The 26,417-nt window shown below is 50.5% G+C and overlaps 1 protein-coding gene across 1 annotated transcript in view; it reads right to left on the reverse strand.

Annotated features, from left to right (window-relative positions):
• WWC2 (WW and C2 domain containing 2) overlaps positions 1 to 26,417 on the reverse strand; it is a 125,585-nt gene that overhangs the window by 28,885 nt on the left and 70,283 nt on the right. Inside the window, exons 4-9 of the mRNA XM_006106412.3 lie at positions 19,816 to 20,019; positions 19,003 to 19,079; positions 12,362 to 12,441; positions 7,202 to 7,331; positions 4,335 to 4,481; positions 3,704 to 3,786 (exon numbers count right to left, since the gene is read on the reverse strand). Coding sequence (XP_006106474.1) covers positions 3,704 to 3,786; positions 4,335 to 4,481; positions 7,202 to 7,331; positions 12,362 to 12,441; positions 19,003 to 19,079; positions 19,816 to 20,019 — 721 coding nt within the window. The remainder of the gene's footprint in view (positions 1 to 3,703; positions 3,787 to 4,334; positions 4,482 to 7,201; positions 7,332 to 12,361; positions 12,442 to 19,002; positions 19,080 to 19,815; positions 20,020 to 26,417) is intronic.

Consider the following 26,417-nt stretch of genomic DNA (forward strand, 5'->3'; position numbering starts at 1 on the left):
GGGGGCGACCCCCCCTAGAGGGGGAACACCCCGAGGAGGTGGGGCACCCCCCACAGGGTGGCCCCCCCACCGGGGTGGGTCCACTCGCATGGGGAACCCAACCTGGGTGGGGGTCCCTTCCGAGGGGTTCGCACCCTCGAGGATTGGATGCCATTTACAGGGTTGCCCTCCCCCACTGGGGGAGCGCCTCCCAGGGGTGTGATGCCTCACTAAGGGGGTGTGAGCCTCGCAGGGGTGTGAGCCTCGCAGGGGGTGTGAGCCTCGCCAGGGGTGTGAGCCTCACTAAGGGGGTGTGAGCCTCGCAGGGGTGTGAGCCTCGCAGGGGGTGTGAGCCTCGCAGGGGTGTGAGCCTCGCCAGGGGGAGTGAGCCTCGCCAGTCTCTGGGCCTGGCTCTGTGCTTAGCTGTCACCATGTCACTGTCCCACCTTTCAAGTCTGGTGAGCACACCCCTTCTCTGAGAAAAGGGTGAAGGTCACAGCATGCAGAAGCTCCAAAACAGGGGGCTCTGGGACCCTGGCAGGTGGTGGAGGAGACCCAGAGGCCCCCATTAAAAGCTGCGGTGCCCCGAGTGCCACCGTTACAGAGGTGAGACGCTGTCCCCAGGGTGGCTTGGGGGAACTGGGACACGAGCCAAGCAGGGAAGGAGGAGGGAGAAGAGCGGCGGGTGGGTGAACTGGGATTAAGACAGTCAACCCACCCTGGCCCCATGGCACCGAGAGCGGGCAAGGCCTCACTGCTTTCCCCTGGGCTGTGCCCTGCGACGCCCCTCCCTGCTGTGCTGGCGTCTACGCTGCACAGAGCAGCGCCGGCATCCCTGCCTTCGGCCTGGCCTCCCCTGCACACAGGCACCTGGCTGCTCGGCAGCAGACAGCCCTACTGGCTGCATCACAGGAGTGACAACAGGTGTGAGTGGGGGGACAGCGACGGAGGAGGAAGGAAAGCAGCGAAGGGAAACTTGGCCGGTTTCATAATTTCGCCTGACACCGCATTTCTCTCTATGCAGAGCGTTCCACTCGATGGTCAAGTGACCTCCCGATTCACCTGCACAATAACCGCGCTGCGGCTCGGTGAGGGCGCCAGTGGCTCACAAGGTCAAAGGCTCGGGGCCCTGGGGACCAATGGCACAAGACCACCTGTGAACACAGCTGGCGTCCTGTAAAAAGTGTGAGAGGACGGCTTTGGCTTGCGACAGAGCACGCCAGAATCTGAAACCCAGAAAGGGGGATTCTGTTTTTCCCTTTTTATGGAAGAAGCTGTAGAAGAGGAGGAAAAAGGTGAACAAACAGAAAACGTTATCAGGACGAAGATGGAAGCAGTTCCACATCCTCGTGCCAGAAGTTTCTTGCTTTTGTTAAAAGTAAAGTCGCCGCCTCCAACGGGCACGTGTCTATCATGGACTCTGATCCCACCCACCGTCTGCATCGCCGATGGATGTACCATCAGCTACTCCTCAGCTGGAGCCACTCAACCACACAACCGTCTCAACGTTCGGAAAAATGAATCATCAAAATGCTAACCAAGCAAGGCATTGTTAGCTTCATTAGGCACACAGCAAAGGCTGGAGGAGAGAGCAGGCCCCAGCCACAGCCGCCTCCACTCACTCAGGATCGAGGAAGAAACAGCGCTTCCCACACACGCACAAACCCTCGCGATTCCCCTCCCCCTCGTCAGCACCGCTAGTCACTGTAACAAGAGCCCGCATCAGGGAGGACAGCAACGCCCCCTCATGGGGAAGAACCAGCCTCACGTCTCGATGGGACCCAGTTACCCAGCTGACCCTGGAGCGACATGCACGAAGGAGAGGCCTCTGACCCTGACCGGCACCAGGCAGGTGTGGGTTTTATCTGGAGAGGGCGCACCACATCTGGGGGACAAAACAGGAAATGCGGGGACACCAAGAGCAGTGCTGTGCCAGCTCCCGATGGAGGAACTGGTCGGGACCAAAGTGCAGCGAGCGCTCCAGCTGCCTCAAGGGAAGTCGGGCCAAGCCCCCAGAACCCGGAGCATGGGCCTGGCTCTCAGGTTCATCCTGAGTGTGGCCGTCTCCTTAGAAAACCAGGCACAAGTCCTGGTGTGGCCCACTGCAGACTTGGTGCTGACTTATGGCCCGGCGTGGCCCACTGCAGACCCGGTGCTGACTGCTGACGGCCCGGCGTGGCCCACTGCAGACCCGGTGCTGACTAACAGCCCGGCGCTGATTAATGGCCCGGCATGGCCACCGCAGACCCAGTGCCGACAGCTGACGGCCTGTGTGCTCACAGCCTGAGGGCTGCAACCCTCCCACAGCCGCTTCCACGGCCCAGGACCACGAAACCAGTGTCCGAGCCTCCGCCTGGGCGCCCACAAAACGCTTCCTGACCTCGGGAAACGGACCACCTCCCGGGACAAATTCACAGGCATTAGCATTAGTCAGCAAAGTGTTGCTGGGAGAGACCAAGTGACTTGCTCGAGCTCCCGTGGTTAGTAATTTGTGGAGCGAAGCCGAGGGTGCTTCCAGGAAACTGAAGGACCGAGTCACATTCCTAACAGAGCTGCACAGAGGCAAACAGTGCCTTTAGGCCAGCGGTTCTCAACCTGTGGGTCGCGACCCCTTTGGGGGTCGAACGACCCTTTCACAGGGGTCGCCTAAGACCATCCTGCATATCAGATATTTACATTACGATTCATAACAGTAGCAACATTACAGTCATGAAGTAGCAACGAAAATAATTTTATGGTTGGGGGTCACCACAACATGAGGAACTGTATCAAAGGGTAGCGGCATTAGGAAGGTTGAGAACCACTGCTTTAGGGGATCAAGTAATCACGCTGTTAAGCCAGAAGCCTCTCAGAACTCTGGTGATGCTTATAAAGGACCATCACAGCCGTGCACACACATCAGCCTCCCCCGCCTCCCACTCCCCCCCTCGGGCTCCCAGCCATGGACCGGGCGCTCAGCAGGTTCTCTCTGTGAGGCTCCAGGCTTGTGCGGAGCGACGGACAGGTTTCTCTGTCCCATGCTGAGTGATGATGCAGCCCACCCTGCATCTTCCTAAATAGCATTATTAAAATCTTAAAAGGAAAATCACGACATCAAGCGTTTAGTATGGCTCTCCCTCAAAACACGCAAGGTGCCCTGTATCACGGAAACAAGCTGTGTCTGCCTATGAGGTAGGAACGGGGAGTCCCTTATGCTTCCCCTCGCAGAGTCACAGGGAGAAAAAGCCGGCCCAGGGTGTGACGGGGGCTCGGGAGGTGAGAGAGGAAGATCTCTCGTCCTTCTCCGGGAACTAGGCACTGGGCAGGCAGTCACCTCGGACTTCGAGGACATTAGCAGGAGCCCCCCAGACAGAGGCGCATGCTGGACGCTGTCTACCGGGGGCCCGCGCGCCACTCCCCAGTCCTGAACCTGAGCCACTTCTAACTGTGAGTAGGGTGCAAGCTCAGACCTTCCCGCTTCAGGAGAGCGGGGGCATTTCGTCCCCATGCTTCTCATGAATCCTCCATGTTCTTGGCTTCTCGGGGAGGGGAAAGGAGAAACAGAGCAGAGAGGGCTCTGAGCCCTGACTTCTAACACACCCGGGAGCCCGAGCGAGTGAGAGCGTGTGGGAGCGCCCAGCAGATGGCACTGCAGGCGCGGAGGAGAGCCGGGAGCCGCGCTGGTGGAGGGAGCCGCGCTGATGGACCCCCGGCCGCCCGAAGGCTGCACCCTGCCCAGGCTCACCTTCTTTTGGCTTCTTCATACTGTAGACTCAGCCTGACCTTTTCAGCTAAATTGGATCTGCTTCTCACAAAAAGTCCATGAATCTGCTCAGGAAGGAAGTTAACTGCTTCTGTTTCTGGGAAGTACGAGTCCTTGGAAAGCTAAGTCCGAGTCCTTGGACAGCTAAGGAGCCGTGCTGACACCGGTGGGAGAGGTTGGGGAAGGCACTGCTCTATAGTCTCCGCAGGGGCAAAACGTGGCCTTTTTAATGCAAACTTGTCTGTCTTTCAAAGACTTTCACAGCATCTTCACACATTAAACTTAAGGTTAAAAAGATCAGGTAAATGTTTCTGGTGCCCAGGAGTTTATGAAGGTGCACACGTCAATAAAATTTATGGACTGAAGCTAATTTCCTCACTTAGCACAGGAGCCAAATTTTCCATCATTTAGCTTCCAGCTGCATACAATGTGAAGTAAATAACTTCAGAAATTAATTTCTCAAACAGGCAGGCCCTCTGTTGACCTCTAACTGTTTCACTGTCACAGCACATAATTCAAAGGCACCTAAGAGAACACGCAAGTCACCGGGGACTCACTGCAGACCTGCTGATGGCACCCGAACGGGACAGCACACCCTGCGGGCGTGGCTCACCTCCCCGGAAATGCTGGTCTGGGACCCGGCGTCCAGGGTCTGTCTGGAGAGGGAGAGGTGAGAGTTCGCGGGACTGGCCCTCAGGTCTGGCTCCGACCTGCCGATGCTCTGGCCCAGGTGAAACCGCTCCTGCAGCTTAGCCAGGCTCTGCTCGGGAAACACACGGGACTCCATAAGCTTAACGCGTAAGTAGAAGTAAATGCAAAGAACGAATCTTCATGGAAGAAACAATGACTTTATTTTAGCGGGGACCTAGCACTTTAAATTATTGAAAAAAATAAGAGCAGAATATAATTTTGCACATACACATGTGACTCTGGAAGTATGCGAGAGCATATGAAATGAGTTATCTTAACTTTCCCAAGACAGCCTGGGCGTTCTTCACCCTGCGAATAATGGGATCTTTATATTTAATTCAGATATTTCTTATTTTTGGAATTTCATTCTAAAGAAGCCTCTACTTTAATAAGAACCACTCATTCACGCAGTCGAAATTAGGGAAGCACGGAATCCTATAATGCAGTCTCACTTGAGACACAGCAAGGAAACATACTTAGCCGGCGTCTCGCAGGGCGCCATTCCACACCTGGACTGGACCCGAGGGATTATGTGGCTCCCGTAATGTCAGATTGGGAAACTGAGGCCCAGAGGTCGCGACACGCAGACGATCTGAGCCCGTCTGTGCCGACTGCACGGCGCTGCGATGGCGACACACTTGGCTGGGAGAGTGAAAGTCAAGTGCACACGCCTCTGCCAGCACCGGGGGTAACAGACTGGGCGGCCTTAGCGGGAGGTGTAAGCAAGCGTAAGGCTGAGAAAGGAAAAACTAGCTAAACTGTCACCAACGCAAAACAAACTCACAAAACACTAGTAAAAATGGTGAGAAACTTAGCAACTTTGTGAAGAACCAACACTTGACCCTGATATTTAAAATTCTCATAATAAGAAATTAGAACCATCAGGTATCTGATACATATTTTTTTACCTAACTTTCTCTATCTTCTTTCAAAGGGATATTTATACAAAATGTGTGCACGAGAGGGACAAGCCTTTAATGGTCACATCAAATGATACGTCACAGAAAAGAACCCAGAAATTGCTTAGTGACGCTGGTAAGTCTTTCCAACTTTTCCATCTGTGCAGCGAAAAGACTAGCATTTTCCACACCTGCCTGTGACGACAATGCACTCGGTCAATCTAGGTCCTGACTAGCTTTTTAAGAAACAGAAGGGCCTAGGAAAGGAAGTCTGAGTGCATTACTGGCACGAAGAGCAGGCCTGTTTCTGTGAAGTCTGTTCTGTGTGTATCCACAGGAAAGGTATCTGTGTGTGAGTGGGTTTTGACATTAAATATATTTTTTACTGTGTGTTGTGGCCAAAGCGGTTTGAAAGTCAAAGATCCTAATGCCACTTTAGCTCTACTGTTGGTTTCTGTATTTACTGATTAATTATTTTATAGGCTGGAGAAATTAAAACGGAATCTTTTCTTTCCATTTAATCTGGCTTGTGTATAAACCCAACATTTATAGGAAGAATCAAAGATGACCTAACATTGCTGACAACTATAAATTTGTTCAAGTTCCATTAACTTTTTTCAAGTGACCTATATTATGTGCATTTCAGAAATTATTGATTTAATCAGCAGGACCACTGTGAAACCAAAGCAAAATACATCCAAATAAAGTCCTGTATGTGTTATGATGGTAAGACCCCTGGGTATGAATTGGAGTCCTGTCACTTACCAGCTGTGTGACTGTGAGTGAGTTACTTAACTGTTCTGTGCCGTGATTTCCTTGTCTGTAAATTGGGATAATAAAAGGGCCCATCTTTAGGTTGTTGTGATAATTAAATGAATTATTTCTATGCAAGGGGCACAGCGATTGCCTGGCACAGAGCCAATACTTTAAGTATTTGTTATTATTACTGTTTTCTTCCCTATTTGATCTCTCAAATTATTTCAAAATTGCCAAAATGCGAAATTATATGGGTTCAAGAATATTTACCTATTTCCAGCTAGCATTTTGAAAACTGGCATGAAGTAGCTGAATATCATATTTAAGTTTAGAGGTTCTATTAGGAAAGCAAACATCACCACTGGTTCTAACATTTTCCCAAAGACATAGACGAAAGCCTCACTGGGCTGGGGGAAAACGCCAAATATCTGGAATACAGAGAATCCTCAGCGCTGGGATAGTCGTGGATGGAGGAGGGAAGAGGAGGCAGAGATCCCTCGGCTGTCTGCTAAGTGGAGACACAGGGAATGCAGACTGCTGATCACTGCATGGGGTGGGTTTTTTGGGTTTCCACACACAGGGCTGCGTCACTGGGAGCTAGACCTGTATGTTGAGGTTCCAGGGGTAGCGAGGGGCTCTCCTGCCGCCTGCAGACCCCCTAGGTGACCACCCAGCCACCCCCTGCGGGGCCAGCATTCCCCACGCCACTCGGACGACCACCTGGGCGGAGGAGCTTTTCTAAGATCCTCACATAGATCCCGCCCCACAAGGCAGGTCTTCTACCTCCTGATGGCAGGTGCCATGCCCGTCACGTGTCCGGGGCCGAGGACCAGTGGGTTAGGTAACCCTGCTGGTCAGGATCCCGCCTGAAGTTTTCGTGAGCCGCAGGGCGCACACGGATGCTAATCTCCTCACGTGGCTCCAGGACCCACCACCCACTGACTCACAGGTCAGGGGCCTCTGGGGCAGCGTTTCCCTCCCAGGCAGTGCGGGAGCCGAACCTTCTGCTCCGGGCCCAGTTCGCACGGAGGGAAGGGTGATGGAGGCCCCCGACTCGGATGGAGAAATCTGCCTCCAGGAGAGTCTCTGGGCCCGGAAGTAGTGGTTGGACTTGGCCAAGTGCCCCATAACATACCTGCATCAGGTCCTGCTTCTCCTTCTCTCCTGAGCTGATGGCCTTTCTGATGGATTTCAGTTCTGTGAGAATGGCTTTGGCCTCACTAAGCTCATAGCCACTCTGGCCTCCAGACATTTTTTTATCAATTCTGTTAAAAGGAAAAAAAAAGAGAGAAGGAAAAAAAGTTAAAGAATGACCGAGTACAAGTTCAACAGGCAGGAGGGACTGGGCTGGGCTGGGTTAGTTGGCTGACTGCTTCAGCCCGTGACTCTCACAGGTCAGATCTTCCTTCAGAGAGGAGCGCTCCTCTGTCTCTTCCAGCCACTTCCAGCCGGGATTCCTCTCACCGCCCGCCTCCGGCCTCCCCCAGGCCCTTTCCCATCACTTTCATGCCTCTTTGCTTTTGGTCTGTTGGGTGACCTCACTGCCAGCAGAACTCAAACCTCATCACAGGCCACCCTGATTGGCTCTGAGAAAGGGCCAGGGCACTGGGAAACGACCTGGCAGAGGAACAAGCACAGGGACTCCGGGGTTCAGCACTGCGGCCGAGTTTACTGTTACAGGTCTGCTACCCCAGCCCGGGCCGCAGCCGGCAGCCGACAGGCCTTCCTACACGGCGGCGAAGTTTACTGCAGCAGGTCTGCTACCCCAGCCCGGGCTGGACTGCAGCCGGCAGCCAGCAGGCCGGCACTGCAGCCAAGTTTACTGCAGCAGGTCTGCTACCCCAGCCCGGGCCGCAGTCCTCCCTTTTAAATATACGAGGTGTATGTACGTTTGTCAGGGTTATGAGTGGGGTAAATTGCTTGTGTGGTTAGTCTCTCCTCCCTTTTAAATATACGAGGTGTATGTACGTTTGTCAGGGTTATGAGTGGGGTAAATTGCTTGCCTTGCTGAATGAGTTCAAGTCCAGGAATAAGGCAGAAGGGCAGGCAAGCTCCCTTGTCAACGGCCACTGAATAGTCTTCAGTGGCTGATGTACTACCCTGTGGGTCTGCTTCCCAAATGTCCTTGCAGTTCACCTGGCCGCCCATGTCAGAGGACGTCATGGACCCAAGTCGTCTGTGTTTGAAGGGCCCAACTGGACGACCCAGTCCTCCTAAGCGATGGTCAGCATCTTCACTCTCCCACTCCCGGCTCTCCCACCACCGGCCCAGGATCCATGCTGGACACAGCTCACAGCCCTCCTTCTCCGCAGTCTTTCCCACAGAGAAGAGCCACCCAGCACATCACAGAACACTGGCTCTCCGCTCACTGGGCTCTTAACATTTAATAATCTATAGTTATTTCAATGTGACAGGTATCATCTGAGAAAACAAAACCAATGCCATCGGATTCACTCTTCCACAGTTCCCTCAAACAAGTAAACTTTGTGCAGACAACATACTTCCCCAAGTGCGAGTTTAGTAAATGTTTTCTGCTGCTAAACAAGAAAGTCTCAAGGACTCTAAGGAAATAAAGTCAGTTTCACCATAAGGCCATTTAAAGATGAAGTGCAGCGAACGAAACCACTGGATGAAGCACGCAGTGTGTTGGAGAACCCTGTCACCTCCTCCGAGGCCAGAGGCGATGCAGACTTAGCCCCGAAGGGGCCTGGACTCACAGCTGCTCAGGGACTCCTCACAGTGACAGCCTCGGGCGTGGGCTCCTAGGACTGTGACACTGAGAGTGTCTGATAAAAACACCGGGAGCACTTAGGGTATTGGTTAGTTCCATTTACGTGGGGAGGGCTTTATCAGTGAAGTCGATGGGTCCCTGAAGTATTAAACTTAGTGGAGGCAAAATTCTTATTTTGAATTTTTAAAAATTCTGCTTGATTTTATGAAATGGCTAGTAACAGGTGTCTCAAACCGTGTCAAAGTAAATTTCTAAAGCCCAAGTAATTTCTTCCTATTTGGGTAAAACCTTCAGAATTCAACCGTAAAACAAATCTCTAATTCAGAAATCAACTTTGACATTTGAAAATAAAAGAGCAACCTGGCCAGTGTAGCTCAGCAGTTGAGCATCGACCCAGGAACCAAGAAGCCACCAGTTCAATTCCTGGTCAGGGCACATGCCCGGATTGCCGGCTCCATCCCTGGTGGGGGGCGTGCAGGAGGCAGCCAATCAATGATTCTCTCTCATCACTGATGTTTCTATCCCCCACCCTTCCTCTATCTCTAAAAGAAAAAAAATCAATAAAAATAAAATAACAAAGCAGGTAAGCTGTTTTCAGAAATAAACTTTACCTTTTAAAAATAAAAGCAGAACGACCTCAAGACTGCAAATTTAAATTTCAGGGAGCTTTACAAATGGATGAACATTTCCTGGCTATCGGCAGCTCAAGCGAATGTTGAATCTGAAAGGCACGCGCAGCCCAGCCCCATCCCCCTGGGCCCGTGGGTCCGTCTCCCCCACTCCTGCCCCTGGAGCCTCTCTGTTCTCACTGTGCCCCCCCCACCCCCAGAGCAGAATGTGGGGGGCAGTTACCTCCACGTCTCTTCCCTTCCTCCTCCCCTTTTCATCTTTTTTCTCTTTTGACCCTAACTGACAATATAATAAAATATTAGCATTATTTGCTGATTTTTAAAACAAAATACTGTTTTTTGTTCTTAATTTGAGAAAAACCATTTTATATTTTCCCTATATATTTTTTTAAACCTTTAGGTTTGTGTGTCCCTGTAATTAATGTTTATCTGTGTCTTAGTCTTTTCTGGAAGAGAAGAAATGGCCATCTGCACGCCTTCCCGGGAAGTAAGTGTCCCGGAGCCAGGCTTCCTCGGGAGCTGTGCTGGCTGGGGCCTCACCATCGCCCCTCCGATCGCGTGAACACGGAGGGGCAGCGCAATATGCTCTTCCTGGTCTCCATCTACACTCACGCTGCACTATCGCTTAGGCCAAGGTCAAATCTGGGGCCACAGAGTGAACGACATGAAGAACTTAGAGGATAAAACCCCATTCACTCATCCGGCATAAACTACTGAACCCAGTAAATGAAAGCCCGGGTTTAAGTTACATGGTAACTCCAGATTCAACAAAAATGTCCCGTTCTATTGTGAATAAGTGAAAAGTTGCAAAAGCCTGCAATGGGAAATTTAAATCTTTTCCTGAAACATACTTTCTGTCCTAACCCAAGTACAAGTCCCTTTATAGCACCAGGAACGTGGCTTCTTAAGAGTATGGTCTCTGGGCTCCATCATTACTATCCAACGTCCTGGTAGCAGGGGGCTGCGGCTGGAATGGGAACAGCTGTACTTTGTCGCCGGGGGAGACGGACAAGGGAGGCTGCTGATGTTAGATACCGTGTCCTCATCCTCCGGCTGGCGGGACCAGCATCACTGCAGGAGAATGCCTGCGTTTTTACAACAAACGGCTATTGTTTTCTTGTGGAATGTTATTGACAGATTCTTAAACATGCCTCAGATTCCTATAAAAACGGAGACAATACGGCTTTGTTTCATCAATATAACGAAGACAGTGAGTTTGGCTAACCTTCACCCCCAGTGGTGACGCGGGTTACACTTTCACGTGCCTGAGAAATGTTTACCGTGTGGCTCAACATCGGGGGGTGCTCTCCCGCATCTGTCTCTCCCCACTCCTGCCACAAAGCCCCCTTTATGCGGCCACGCAACTACTAGCGGCACATTTGTGTCCCCTGGATCTGCCCACATTTCAGGGGGCTTTCAAGCAACGGAACTCTTAGAACAGTTACGTTTAACCCACCTGGGGCTCCTAAAATACACCTGGGGTCAGACTAGACACAGGATATTTTAGCCCCTCGGACCCTATGACTCTAACATGTGCTCATATCTGAGAACCACGAGGGTGGGCGCATTTGAAAGAACATCATGGCCGGGATTCCAGGAGGTGAGTGGGCAGAAAAGAAGATGAGCCACTAAACCAGTGTCTGAAAGTCAAGTCACATGACTGGTGGTCCAGAGTGACTGGGCATCCGAGATACAACTCATCATCCAACACATGAACCATCAGAGTGTGTCTGCCCGGCCATGACACGGGATCTTTAGAAGGCGGGCGCCTTGTAGCTGGGCTGCCCCTGAGGGAGACATGAGGAGGAAGGGGACCCTGTGTGATGGAGGAAAGCCCTGCAACACTGCCCACAGCTGGTGCCCGAGCCCTGCATCACAGAGGGAAGTCCAGGCAGCTGCACACCTTCGGGGGGCAAGGCCCTCCAGCCTCTCTGTGGTCATGGGCTGTGAGCCATGCTTCCTCCTGGCATGGGAGGCCCTGTGGGTGGGGGTCCAGAGGCCCTGTGGGTGAGGGCCGGGAGGCCCCGTGGGTGAGGGCTGGGAGATCCTATAGGTGAGGGCCGGGAGACCCTATGGGTGGGGACCGGGAGGCCCTGTGGGTGGGGACCGGGAGGTCCTGTGGGTGAGGGCCGGGAGGCCCTGTGGGTAAGGGCTGGGAGATCCTGTGGGTGGGGGCCGGGAGGCCCCATGGTTGGGGACCGGGAGATCCTGTGGGTGGGGACAGGGTCCAGAGGCCCTGTGGGTGGGGGCCGGGAGGCCCTGTGGGTGGGGACCGGGAGGCCCTGTGGGTAGAGGCTGGGAGAGATGGGAGGTCTTGGGGGCCTGTCAGGGTCTAGCTAGGCTGGCCTCGGCAGCAGGGGGAACAGTGGCTTCCGGGGCTGGGAATGGGCATGGATTTCTGGTTCCTGCACCCTGCATCTCGTCTCATCCTTCAACCCGCGAAGGGCCTGGGAAGGACGAGGGCGCTGGGAAGTGGGGACTCCTCACCTCCTGTGCTGACAGTCCCTGCTCCCTGAGCTCAGCCCCGGGAGACTCCAGGCCACGCCCGGGTGAGGGGGGCAGAGGCACCCCCAGCCCGGCCGGAGCCCCGGGGATGCGCGCAGGGCAGCCTGGAGGAGAATGCGGGGGGCACGGCCCTGCTCGTCTCTCAGCTCCACACCTCAGCCCTGGAGCAGCCGGCAGGCACCAGAGATGAGCGAGTTTTTCACTGGTTCCCTTGGGTCTCCAGTGAGCAATAAAAACTTGAGCCCTTTTCAAAGGACATAGATTTCCCCGAGTGCCTAGGTTGTTGGCTGATTTTGTTTCTCGGTGCAGAGCTCTGAGCTCTGACCTGTTTTCCTGAGAAATGTCGTGTGGGGTCTGCACTTGTGTTTCCTTTGCACGAGTTAGGGGGCTGGGAGTTACCCCGAGGCCAGCGTCGGGGCGTTATACTCACTGCTGCAGAGTCTCGAAGCCTTGTTCCTTATAGAGCAGCTCCTGCTTCATCTGCGAGAGCTCCCGCTTCAGCTTTTTAACCTTTTGTGAGAAATCAATGTAAATACGCATGTTTGTAAATAATTAGCAACACTGTTTTAAAAGATAACCCATAAGTAAACTATTAAACACACGAACACAGCCTTAGTTGAACATTCACTCTGCTAGTTTCTCCTGGACATAAATTCTGTGCCCGGCAGACTAATTATGTATAAATCATCAGTGACGGACGTTACTGCTGATATTAACCCTCAGCATCTTATTTAGCAGCTTTCCTATGAGCGCGACATCACCAGTCTCCAGCTGGTGATAAACAGCCAGGAAGGGAGAGCCGGGGCTGTAAACCGAGGCATCGCTAACTCTAGGAGCTTGGATGCCTCCTGCCCAGGCTCCAGGACCTCTGGCCACGCCTCTGCCTCTCAGACACGCCAGCAGTGGCGCCTCAGGGCTCCCGCACGTGCTGTCCCCTCAGATCGCCAGTCGCTGACCCCTTGCCACTCAGGTCTCAGCCACACTTCACCTTTCCTAGCCACCCCCTCATGCACTACTCTGTTTCGTTCAGCTCACAGCATTTTTCAAAAGCTACACTTTTCTGTGCCCGGGTTTACTGCCTCCCCGTGGGAAAGGACGCCGCACCACACAGCTGTAGTCCAAGCTTCCAGAGCACGACCAGGCTTACAAATATTTGATGTCAAACTGATAAAAAGTATTCTTTTTCCTCCTGCCAAATGCATGCCTTGGTCATAACAACACTGAGATCTGGTGGGCAGAAAAGCAGCAGCAGCCTGGAGTGGTCAGGCCAGTGGTCTCCACCGGCCGGCACACTTGTCTCTAGGCTAAGGCGCAGCCTGAGTCTCAGGCGCATCCTGTTACACATCATTTCCATGTGCTTTTGGGCTTTTATTTCCTGTTCATTCTACCGATTCCACAAATATTTATTGACTCTCGACTAGGTGCCAGGTCTTGGGTCTGCTGTGTGAACAGAACAGACACAATCTTGACCTTCAATGGTCTTTAAAACAAACAAACAAAACTTTATAATTGTCTGAACTTTCATGGCTGCTTACGGTGTCGTGTTTTTTTAAATTTTATTTTTTCCAACAAACTTTCCCCCCCCTCCCTTTGCCCTCTTCCACTTCCCACTGCCACCCCCCGCCATCACCACACTGATGTCCATGTCCATGACTTCTCTCTCCCCCTTTTGTTCTCACCCCCCACACTGGTCTAGAACCATGGGGCAGCCAGACACCGAGCAAGATCACCCAGTGAGATGAATCTCACCAGCTACCACAGGGACATAGAGGGAACGTTCAGGACACTTCAGGACACAGAGGGGCTTGGGCCCTGATGTGGTCTGAGGTCCCAGACAAAGCCTGCTGAGGAAGTGATGGTTAGGCTGAGGCTCGGTGGGCCTGCCTGTGGCGGGAAGGGTTCTCAGAAGGTAGAGCTTGGGGACAAACCCTCATCCGGGGGAGGGGGAGCTCGGCAAACCTCTGGGGTTCCAGAGGCGGCGTGTGACATGAGGCGGGACTGGAAAAGGAGGCCTGGTTCACAGGGCTTGCAGCCATGTGAAGGATTTTTACTCTCATCCTAAAAACAGTAAGAATCAAGGAGGAATCTTATAGGATGATCTGCTTAGAAGGTCACTGTGAGGACTGGTGAGTGGACCAGAGGGGCCAGCAGGGGCCAGGCACCAGCACTGGGGGTTGGCGCACGGGCAGTGCCATAGAGGCAGAGCCCAGAGGAAGAACAGCGTGGAGGTAGACCAACAGGACGTGGTGATGGACCAGGTGTGGCGGGTGGGGGAGAAGATGTGGCAAAGGTCACGTCCAAGGTCTTGACTTGCCCACTGGGTGCACGAAGGTGCTTTCCTGAAGACTGGGACCAGATCCGGTGGAAAGATCAGGGATTTTCTTTAAGATACTTCCCGGAGACCCAGGAGACTTCAAAGGCAATTGGAACCTGTGGACTTGATGCTCATCAGCAGTGTCTGGACTAGAGATATGACACTGAGGACTTCACTGCTACCATGCAGAGCAGAGAGCAGTTTAGAATCTGGCAGAATTTTTTAAAAACTACAATTATAACAGTTTTAGTTATAATGGCATCACTGTGCTTGTAAGATCCAAGACAAACTGGGATTGTAGCAAAACGACCTAAACAAATCTATGGCCCTTATTTTAGTTTAGGAACGTCATTACCCCTAGATCCCACCCCAACGGAAGACATGAAGAGCCCACAGCCCTGGAGCCTGTGTTGTCTCCCCTGACGTACCAGACTTCCTGCAGCCCCAGCCAACCATCTAATTGCCCAGACCTTTCCTCAGGAATCAGACCTCACAGCCCAGAATGCTGAAGTGGAGGTAAGAGCCTGACTTTTCACACCCCCTGCTTCCATGCTGACTACACTGAAGCAACTGGCACTTCAAATCGATTTTCAAGCTGCTTCTGAAAGCCAGGAAGTTGTGTGATTAAGTGTGATACCGTCTCTGACAACCCTAGTGTAACAAGTTTTACTTCAGAAGAAGGAGAGAGAAGATGACAATGAAGGAAAGAGTACATTCCAGAAACGTGGGATCCTGGAAGGCTCCCGAGACAGGCAGGTTTCCTAAGTCTGCCCGACAGCGAACCCTGCAACGGTAAAGCCGGGGTGAGCAGACGGCCTTTAGCTGATGACCTCCTCCCTCTGCACCCTTTCTCTACGGTCTTGCCAGGGCCCCTCAGCAGGCCAGCACAGGGCCCCTGCCACCTGCTCCTCGAAGAGCCTTCTCTTCCCTTGCGTCCACATCACCTTCAACAGAACACCCTCACCCTGAACGGAAACAAGACATCAGCTCGACAGTCACAGGATTGATAATGAAGACATTTCTGTCCTGACTAAGGAGTAGAGGCAAACAGAATCCCAGGTACTCTCAGAGCCACCTGTGATGACTAATGAATGAATTCAGTCACCAGCAACAGAAAGGGAAAAAAAAACCACAAAGCCAATGAGAAACATTATGTGAAACATTTATGAGATATGCTACTTGAGGTACAAATAATAGATAAAAACATGGAAAGTCAATGCTAGATTTCCACAATTCAAATAAACTAGTCCGTTCCCATAGGACTCAGCATGGCCTAGAGGGCGGCATCCTTTGTAAGTGCTCCACGTGCACCTGAGAATAACACGTATTTTGTTATTTTGAGGTGGCATGTTCTACACATGTTCATTTCATTAGGTTGGTTGATGATATTGTTCACAATTTCAACAACTGTGCTGATTTTGTCTATATATTCTATCGATTACGGAGAGAGGAGTGTTGATATATCCAACTATAATTGTAAATTTGTAGTTCTCCTTTCAGTTCTATGGGTCTTTTTCAGATATTTAAAGCTCTGTTATTCTATGTATAACACTTTAGGGTTATGTGTGTATATCATTATGTCCTTTGATGAACTGACTTATTAGTAGAAAATTTCTAGTAATATCCTTGTTCTAAAGTTTACTTTGATATTAATATGTCAAGTGCAACTTTCCTTGCATTTGTATTTTCATAGTATGTCTTTTTCATTCATTTAATTTTCAACCTATCTGGGTATTTATATTTAAAGTAAATCTGTTATAGCCATCATAGAGTTGGTTCTTATCTTAACCATTCTGATAATCTCTACCTTTTAACTGAAGCATTTAGACCAGCCGTGGGCAAACTACACCCCGCGGGCCGGATTCGGCCAGTTTGAAATGAATAAAACTAAAAAAAAAAAAAAAGACCGTACCCTTTTATGTAATGATGTTTACTTTGAATTTATATTAGTTCACACAAACACTCCATCCATGCTTTTGTTCCGGCCCTCCGGTCCAGTTTAAGAACCCATTGTGGCCCTCGAGTCAAAAAGTTTGCCCACCCGATTAAGACCATTTATATTTAGTGTAATTATTGACATAGTTGGTTTTAAATCTTACTATCTTTATTTTCTAATTGTCACATATGTTCTTTTATACTTTCTACTTCTATTCCTGCCTCCTTTTGTATTGACTACATTTTTAAAAATTCCATTTTATCTCCACTATTGGTAATACCTCTGTATTTTCTTAATAGTTATTCTATGGCAGGGATCATTAAATGATAGCTTGTGGGTCAAATCCACCCTATGGCCTAATTTTTTTATGGCTTATGAGTTAAGAATGGTTTTCATGTGTTTACTACTTTTCTCAGAAAAGTGAAAAGAAAAACCTATGACAGAAACTATATGTGGCCTGCTAAACCAGTTTTCTGTTGCTACAGAACAAAATATCAGAAAATTAGCAGCTTAAAATAACACTCATTTAATAGATCACAAGAAAGGTCTGGCTGGTTCTCTGTTCAAGGTACCCAAAAACTGAAACTGAGGTGTCGGCCACGCCGAGCGCTCACGTGGGGTTCACGGGGAAAATCCGCTCTCAGCTACATTCTGGCTGTTGGCGGAATTCAGTTCCTGTGGGTCCAGGTGGGACTGAGATTCGGTTTCCTTCCTGGCAAGTAGCGCAGGTCCCTCTCAGGGCCTTTTCCTGTGGGTGTAGCCACCTTCAATACAGAAACCATGCCCTGGATGCTCCTTGCACTTTGAACATCTGGCTTCCTCCTCTCCAACCAGCTATAGAAACGCTGGCTTTTTGTTTTGTTTTGTTTTGTTTTGTTTTGTTTTTGTTAATCCTCACCGGAGGATATTCCTTCCATGGATTTCAGATAGCACAAGCCCTGACTGAGTTAAAATTGTACGTCCCTGGCCTGTCTTCCTACAAGAAGCAAAACTGACAAGATCATCCCAAACCTTAAATCATCTTAATGTGTTGTCATACATAAGGCTCTTACTACAAAGTAAGCAGCTGTCAGAGGTCAAATATTGACCCCAAATCAAAACCATTCTTCAGACCATATTGAAGAATCCAACCTATAAGAAACCTAGGTATTATCCTAATCAAGACATGAAACTGGAAAAGTGTGATTATTTTGTTAAAAAAATTATTTAGCAATGTTCAGAATTTGGGCAAGTATCCAAACAATTAAATAGAAATTTTAGAACTAAAAAACATGCAGTGGAATGAAGCTGAAATCAATAATGAAAGATTATTCCCAACTATTTAAAAATTAAGCAGACTCTAATCATAAAGAAGTTACAAAAGTTAGTAAATATTTTGAACTGATTGATAAAAACACAAAATTCAAAAACTAGGAGCTGCAGGCAAGAGCCATGCGCAGAAAGTCATCTGGGGCTTTAAAAGCAAATGTTAGAAAGTAAGAAAGCCCCAAATCATTTGTAAGTATCTGCTAAAGTGAAAGCTATAAATATTTTTTGACACAGCAATTTCATTCCTAGTTGCATAATTAAGAAAAATGTGTACATATGTGTCCCAAAGGGCATGTATAGGAGACATGTACGTTAAGGCACAGTTTTTAATGACCAGAAATTGGAATAAGCAGTAATGCGCATCAGTAGAAGAGAAAGAATTTATGGTATGTACTCCAAGATGGAATGCTTTACAGCAATGAAAGTTTATGTGAATGAATCTCAAAGTGTTGCTGAGCAAAAGAAGCCATCAAATAATATATATGGTGGCATTCCAGTTTCACAACGTTCAAAGCAGCCAGAAAACTGACCCACAGTGTTGATGGGTCAGTTACCTTCAGAGAGAAGGAGGACGGCCATGAGGGGTCATGGCAGTCATCTATCTCAGGACATAGGTAATGGTTCCATGGATTTATGGATGTGGTGAACAGTGTTTATGACTCTAAAAGTCAAAGATGAACAAGCTCTGGCCTTAACAGCAGTTTGGTCAAAAAGATTCGGGGTAAAGATGGGGACACAACCATGAGAAGTGTTGACTAGTCAGTTCTAGAAAGAAGCAACTGGTGACGGAAGATGGGCATCTTTAAATTCGGGACATCTGATGAAAGGGCAGCAAGGCTCAGCTCCGGAAGTCACGTCAGCACGATAAGGGAAGGGAAGTTACCGAGACTCCAGTTTTGATTCGATGTACTAACTGCCAATCATAAAACTGCCCGACAATGGAACGCACTGGGTCTCAGGAGCAAGGACATCCCAACCACAGGAACAGTTCCAACAAAGGCGGAAGGAAACACCAGCCGCCGGGGGTACGTGGAGGAGGCTCCTGCACTCGATGGACAAGGCAGGCGACCATGAACGCCTTTCCCACCTTCAGCGTCTATGCAGATGCTCCACGTATAGGGTGTCCCAAAATTCACGCAAGATTTGAATTTTGCGTGAGCATTAACAACAACAACAAAAAATAAAAGCCTAATTTTACTTGGTTTATTGAATCAGATTCTAATATCTGTTGCCCTTTGATTTCAATCCCTTCAATTTGATAAGTATTACCAAGTACCAGTTATTGCCCAGGAGCAGGGACAATGAAGACCAATGAAGACCATGGCTTTGCATTTGTGCCAGCAAAGCCGTGGAGGCCATTTACCCGATGTGCTATTCTATACATAACCCTATACTGTATACTTTATGAATCAATAAAAAAATTTACAATTTTTAATTATAAACCCGTGTTTTCTATCAAAATTACTTCTTGGGTGAATTTTGGGAATTCTAGAACCACAATAAAACATCTTACCCTCAATCGCGTGGTGGAGATCTCCGCTTTCAAAATGTCAGGATCGTACTTAGTACTCGAGGAGGATCCTGAGAACACTTTCCAAAGAGAGAAGAGAAAAGCAAGGCTGCATCACCGGTTCTCAGCTCAGAATTTACAAACTAAGAACAGGAGTCACATGCTGCCCTGGTACTTACTTACTTTATCATTTTGTTATTGTCATGCATCAGACACCTACATATAAAAAGTAATCTTCAAACCTTCATAATTTAAAAATAAAGCCTCAAGAAAGACACATGTCACAAAGACCCTGGTACTTCGTTTTCTTCTGGGTTTACCCCAGTGAATAAAATCTTAGCGGTCCCGGTGGCACATACAGTTTACCAGGCTCATATTACCCAGAAAGCCACCATTTCAGGGGACTTCTGAGCCCACGGTGCTGCTGCTTTCAGCACGGCCAGCCCAGGCGCCCCGTTCTGGAGATGAGGGAGAGCTAAGTCAACGCGGTGGCCAAGGGACACGTCATCCCAGCTAAGGGCTCCAGTTCCTCCCACTACAGATAGTGTAAGAGTAGCAACAGGGCTGCTGACTAGCCTTCATCTGAAAGGGTACAACGAACTCAGAAATAAATAGAAGGCCAGCAGGCAGAGGGGGGGCAGAAACAGACAGGATACGTGATCCCCAGAGGAGACTTCATCTGGAGTGTGGCCGAGGGCCCGCCCCACTCCCCGCCGAGAGGGAACAGGCCCCCAGAGGAAGCCCCACAGCGCCCCAGTGGCCCCCCATCAGCTACCGTTGGCCCCCGGTTCCCGTGAGCAGCCACACTGCACTTACAGCTTGTGTGGGAGCTTGACTTCTCCTTATAGGCGTCGTTCAATCGCACGTATTCATCGAGGGCCAGGGCCAGCCTCTGCTCCTTCACGTGGTACAGCTCCTTCTGCGTCCGCAGGGCGTCCTGAGCCACCGAGAGGTAGTCCTTGAGCATCTTCTCCTGCTCCCCCCTCCATTGCTTCCTGGGGTCTTCAATCTGTGTGGTTTCTGAAAGCACATTGGGTGGGTCATTTTTTAGCATCTCATTATGCTTTATTATTATTATTTAAGCTTTTTAAAAAATGGCTAGCTTTAATTCTTACAGTCTCTAAATAATTCATTAGTATATGCGAAGGGACTGCTACAGGAAGTGGACACAGTTTTTGTTTAATTTTGCCCAGTCCCTCCCCACGGCCTCGCCTTTCAATCCATCAGACACAATTGTCACAGTAAAAACGCCCACAGCGGAGATGGGGTCCTTCCTCTCAGAGTTCCCCGGCTCCCAGTCCCTAGGAAGAAAAAGCCATATGTGCCAGCATTCACGGCCCTGCATGGCCCGAACCCGCCCACCTTCCCAGGCACACGCTTCCACGCGCTTCCACACACACACGTGCTTCCACGCGCACACACATGCGCAACACACACTGCCTCCAATCAGCGCTGCTCAGGGTCCGCTCTACAGACCTGAGCTCGGCTCTGAACGGCCATGTGTCCACGGCAATGAGTATAGGCACCAAGAGGGAAATTTTAAACATTTTATACAGTTACTGTATGTCTGTTGACTCTAATAATACTGGGGCTTACATTTTGTATTTCCTTCCCCGACCCAGTTTTCAAATCATTTTTATTGTATTTTACAAAAACAGTCATTCCACAGTGGATTAGAAATGTAAATGCGAACAAAGGAGAAAACCCTGGGCCCAGCCCGAGGCGAACACGGGAGGCACGGCTCTGGCTTCCACACCTCCGAGCTCTAGAATCGTCCAGAGAGCGCCAAACCCCGGCCAGTGGGAGTGCCTGCGGGTGGAGCCCCGGCCAGGGCGGTTTCAGAGCCCCCAGAGATCCCATGAGCAGCCGAGGCTGAGCGCCATGCTCTGCCCAGCTGGCACACTGCTCTGCCAGGAAACCACTCTGACTTCCCCACCGAAACCTGCTCGCACTCCCCCCCCGCCCCCCACAGTCAGCTCTGGCCCACGCTTTCCCCCGCCCCCTCTGCGTCCTAACTCTGGTGCCTCCCTGCCTGGCCCTGTGTGGTGTGCATGCTCTTCTCCGGGAGCTGGAAGTTACATGACTTTTTTGGATGGCATTCTCTCTGCGCTGTCACTCTGTAAGTTAAATCCAGGTACAATGGGAACAGGCGGGTCGTATGCGCTGGCCACCGTATGCTATGAGAACCTGTTCTTGACAAATTAGGATGAAAAATCAAGTTCTCAGTTTGCTGGAGTGTCTTGTGGCACGCCCCGTCTCCATCCTGAATACGCCCCAACTCGGAATTTCTGGTTGACCCCAAAGGCTGCAGTGAGTCAAAACCCAGAGACACGAGGTGATCTGCTGTGACCACACGGGTCGCTGGCTCTGGGAATGATGAACCTGGTGTCCAGGGATGAGGGACAGCACTCAGGCAGTTCCGGCTGAGCAGCCTGGGTCCCCTTGGGGCCGGGACAGGCCCGGGGTGACTCTGGAAGTGGCCCGGGTCAGCCACACGACTGCAAGCGCTGCCTCGGCCCTGGGCCCTGCTTCACAGTCGCTGGCTAACCAAGGGGAGCTTTCTCTAAAGTGGCACGTGTTCTGAACATTCGTCTTCACAGACATAAATCCTTCAATCTGCAAAAGGAGAACATCTCATGTAGTTGTGGGGAAACAGGCTAGAGTCCAGGTCTAAAGAAGAGACCGGAGGGACAGCCCCTCCAGCCAAGAATTAAGGGCATCATCACCGCAGGGGCAGCCCAGCATGTGGTGAAATGAGAACAGGCAGAGACCAGCCAATAAGGGCCTAAATGTCTCCCTTTTAACTATTCATTACAGTAAAAGGCTAATATGCAAATCAACCAAATGGAGAAACCACCGGTCGCTATGACACACACTGACCACTAGGGGGCAGGCGCTGAATGCAGGAGCTGCCCCCTGGTGGTTAGTGCACTCCCACAGGGGGAGCACCACTCAGCCAGAAGCTGAGCTCACAGCTAGCGAGCGCAGCGGTGGTGGCGGGAGCCTCTCCCACCTCTGCAGCAGTGCTAAGGATGTCCAACTGACAGCTTAGGCCTAAGCCGTCAGTCAGACATCCCCCGAGGGCTCTCGGACTGCGAGCGGGCACAGGCCAGGCTGAGGGACCCCCCTCTCCCGAGTGCATGAATTTCATGCACCAGGCCTCTAGTTCATTATAACTCAGGCCTCTGGCTATCCAAACATGTACTATTTATAGTCCCTTCCGATAGTTATCTATATGAATGCAACCTGACTCAAACACAAAACTCACCCTCTAACAAACAGAAAGCTTCGTACCTGGTCCGTAGTAATGGTCCCCTCCTGGTACCCACGCCCTTGCACGTGGGCTAGACCTCCTCACCTGTTTCTAGTGAACCCAACAGAGACTAAGGGACAGAACGCCACAGAGATGAGGCTCCACAGTCTGTAATGCCATCTTGCTCTCGCTCTTTCCCTGGCTCTTGGCTTTTTTGCTCCAATGGAACTGCCAGGTTCTGAGCCGTCCTGTGGAGAGGCCCACGTGGCAAGGAATGTGGGGCCATGGCCAGCAGCCAGGAGGGAAGGGAGCCCTGCCACACGCGGGAGAGTGGGGAGCAGGCCCCCTGCTCAAGCCTCGTGTGCACGATGGAGCCAGAGGGTCCAGCCAGGTCCTGCTGGGATCCCTGACCCACAGCGACCAGGAGATAATAAATGTATCTTCAGCCACTAAGTTTTGGGGTAATTTGTTATATTGAGATACAGAATAAATGAATGAGAAAGAGACAGCAAACGGAAAGTGTACATGAAAGCCCAGCCAGCATGGCTCTGTGGTTGAACATCGACCTATGAACCAGGAGGTCACGGTTCGATTCCTGGTCAGGGCACATGCCTGGGTTGTGGGCTCGATCCCCAGTAGGGGGCATGCAGGAGGCAGCCAATCAATGATTCTCTCTCATCACTGATATTTCTATCTCTCTCTCCTTCTCCCTTCCTCTCTGAAATCAATAAAAATATATATTTTTTTAAAAAGAAAGAAATGTATGTGGAAAACTTGAATGTTTATGTTGTAATAGTTATGCTAAGATTTGTACTCGCAGTTTCCTCTCAGAATCTTTATGGGCTTTCTCTCCTCATTTCCCTACTTACCGGGGAACTGGCATACTTTCAGTAAGACACCTGCCAACAGCTGCCCGGCCACGCAACACTGGCATGTCGGTGAACGTGGTGCGATTATGACAACAACAGTCACGGTAGTAAATGGCAGCACTGGTTTTAAAAAGCAGCAGCAACCCTCAGGAGCCTGGCTTCAGCACCGGGCACGCAGGAGACTGAGCAGCACAAACGCCGACAGGAGAGCGCGCCCAGGGGCACCCGGAGGCTCCATACGGCTGAAGGCTCCGTCTCCATCAGCTGCATTTGCTGAACAGATTTGTGAATATTTACTAGATGTCAATATTCAAAAAATTCTATTATACAAGTGTGGTCTTTCTGTTGTTAGTAAGACCTGGTGGCCTTGGGAGCCCACTGTAGCCTAATGCATTAAAATGTCCATGTTGCCGCTGGATGAGAGGAGCAATAGAGGACTTCCTGTGAACGCCAGGTACCCCGAGGAGTTCGCACCCACACAGACGTGACACGTTGGAGCTGGAGCACCTCTGTGAGTTAGAGTTTACCATGGAGATGACGTTCGACTCGCGGAAGAATATGCTTTCCGTCTGCCGTGCCTGTTTCTGTCCCTTCGACTGCGCTCAGGAAGAATGAATGAATCGAATAGGACCAACTCTCCTGACCTTCCTTTTTGGACACTGTCTGCTGCGTTTGTTCACGATCCGTTTCTACAGACAATCGCTGACCACCCCACACGCAGCAGGGGAGACAAGATGCCAGGCACCCCCCTCCTTCCTAGAACTTACATGGAAGACACCGTGACGCGTGGGTTTTAAAAACACGGAACCGTCTTATGCAGGAGGGAGTCAGAGCCTCCAGAGGAGCTGGGTAAATGCCAGGGCAGTTCAGAGACCAGGGTTTCCTGGACGGACAAGGTCCCCGGCACAGGCAGTGCCTGCAAGGGCTTTGCCGGATCCCAGACAAGGGCCCCCAGGCCCCGCCCTGCTTCTCTCTCCAGCCCCCTCCCCGCCCTCAGCGGCACCGACTTCCTTTCCTTCCTCGCAAGCCCTGCCTTCCGTGGCCTCCCCAGGCCTTTGCCTCTGCTGTGGTCTTCCTTCTTCCCGGAAGCTTCTGGTTCCCCCATCCTCCGGTTCTGAGGCCTGGTTAGTGCATTCTCGTCCCGGGCCCACGCCCCTCCCTAAGCAGCCAGCTGCCCCTTGGCATGGCAGGAGCCTTTATTCCACTCGTGCGATGGAGGTTCGTCTGTCCGCATTCCACTGCCCTTCCTCACTTCCCCTCCTCCAAAGGGACCAGCCTGAGGCTCCTTAACTCCAGGTGAAGGGAGACTCCTGTGTGAGCCGCTGTGAGCCACGGGAAGGCGCCAGGCCAGGGCAGGGTCTCGGAGGGACTGCAGCAAGAGCGCCCCCTACACATGTGAGGTTCTGATAAGATGGATTGGACTGTTTTTTGTTGTTTTTTTTAAAATATTTTTTATTGATTTTTTTTATAGAGAGGAAGAGAGAGGGATAGAGAGTTAGAAACATTGATGAGAGAGACACATCAATCAGTTGCTTCCTGCACACCTCATACCGGGGATGTGCCCGCAACCAAGGCACATGCCCTTGACCAGAATCGAACCTGGGACCCTTGAGTCCGCAGACCGACGCTCTATCCACTGAGCCAAACCGGTTAGGGCCGGACCGTTTTTTTTTGATGGAAGATTGTACATTAAGTGAAAAAGCAGTTTATAAAACCGTATGTATAATATAATCCCACTTGAGGTATATTTAGAACTGTGTGTGTGTCAACGTGGAAAAGTCTAGAAGGATTCACACTAACAGGTTTAGGATACTGAGTTATCTCTAGGCTGTGTGAGTATGGATAATATTTTACTTTCTGTTATTCACCTGCATTTTCTACTTTTCGCCTATGCACATCTATTCCTCTTATAATTATTTTTTTAAAACGGAAAATAAAAGGCACAAGGTAATGAGGGTGTGAATTAGGAAAATGGCAGCGGAAAGAAGGCTGAAGGACCAAATCTGAGATGATTTAATAGAGAAAAAATCACCAAGGATTGACAAGATGGTTCTACATTTTTCAAGTCAGTAACCATGAGGACTATAACATTTCAAAACAAATCATACCATCAAAGGGAAAACTGAAGAACCCCATTTTGATCTGTTTGTTTTGAAGTTTTGACCACAATGTCTGCCAAGACACCAGGAGAATCAGAGCCAGAATCCAGGCGGGAAAGTCCTGTGCGTAGTGAGGGCCGGGGAGCCCTGCTGCGGTGAAGGGCAGCGGCGAGAGGGGGAGGGCACACCTACGGGGAGTGACAGGACACAGGGACTCCCAGGAGTCGGAGGCACTGAGGAGAGAAAGAACAGTGTGAAGTAGGAAGAGGGCAGGTTCTAGGCGAAGGCGTGGCTGCCTGTGTCACCCCCACACCCCTGCGGAAGGAACAGGGGCCACTGAGAAGAGTCCGCGACTTTGACAAGCCGTGAAATTTGTGAACGTTCACACAGGAGTGACACCACTAACAACGGTTAGTCATCACCACCAGCTGTACATTTTTTCTTTATAAAATACCTTAACAATTTATCCTCCTAGGAAAATATAAAGGATGAAATAAGACAGATGAAATAGACAGGCCCCTAATGTATTTTTTTTCCTCTAGAGCAGGGGTGGGGAACCTTTTTCTCTGCCAAGGGCCATTTGGATATTTGTAACTTCACTTGCTTAGTATAAACGTATGTTGCTATGAAAAAAGCTCCTAGATTTGCGGAATTTCGAGTCCCGCCTGCGGATGCCTTGGCAGGGCCAGACCAAATGATTTCGCGGGTCTCATACGTCCCCCACCCCTGGGCTAAGGGAAACAACTCCACAAAAATGTCATCTATACTGGAGGAGTTCATCACGCCTGACCTTCCTGCTGCTTTGATGCTAACACAGAGGAGCTGGTTGGGGGTAATGAGGAGGCACACGCCACCCAAGCTCTCCCACTGATGACACCCCAAAACCACAGACAGAGGACGGAAAACACTCAGAGCCAGGCTCTACAGAGTCATAATACGCCAGGGGCTTGAGGAGGGAACTTGGGGCTCACAGAAGGACCGAATGGTGGGCGAATTATCCACATGGCGGGCGGCTTATCCGCAGCCCTGGGAGGCAGTGAGGAGTGTGGCGGGCTGGGCCTCGGAGTATGAGCCAGACACCAGGAAAGAGGCTGCCGGGGAGCAGAAAGGAGGGGGAGATGACCGAGAGGAGAGCTGAGGGAGTGTCTAGGTTTGTGTTGCCCATTTTTAGGTTGGGTTGTCTTTTTAATGTTGATT

Source organism: Myotis lucifugus, unplaced genomic scaffold (assembly GCF_000147115.1).
Source record: "Myotis lucifugus unplaced genomic scaffold, Myoluc2.0 scaffold_821, whole genome shotgun sequence".
Lineage (NCBI taxonomy): Eukaryota > Metazoa > Chordata > Mammalia > Chiroptera > Vespertilionidae > Myotis > Myotis lucifugus.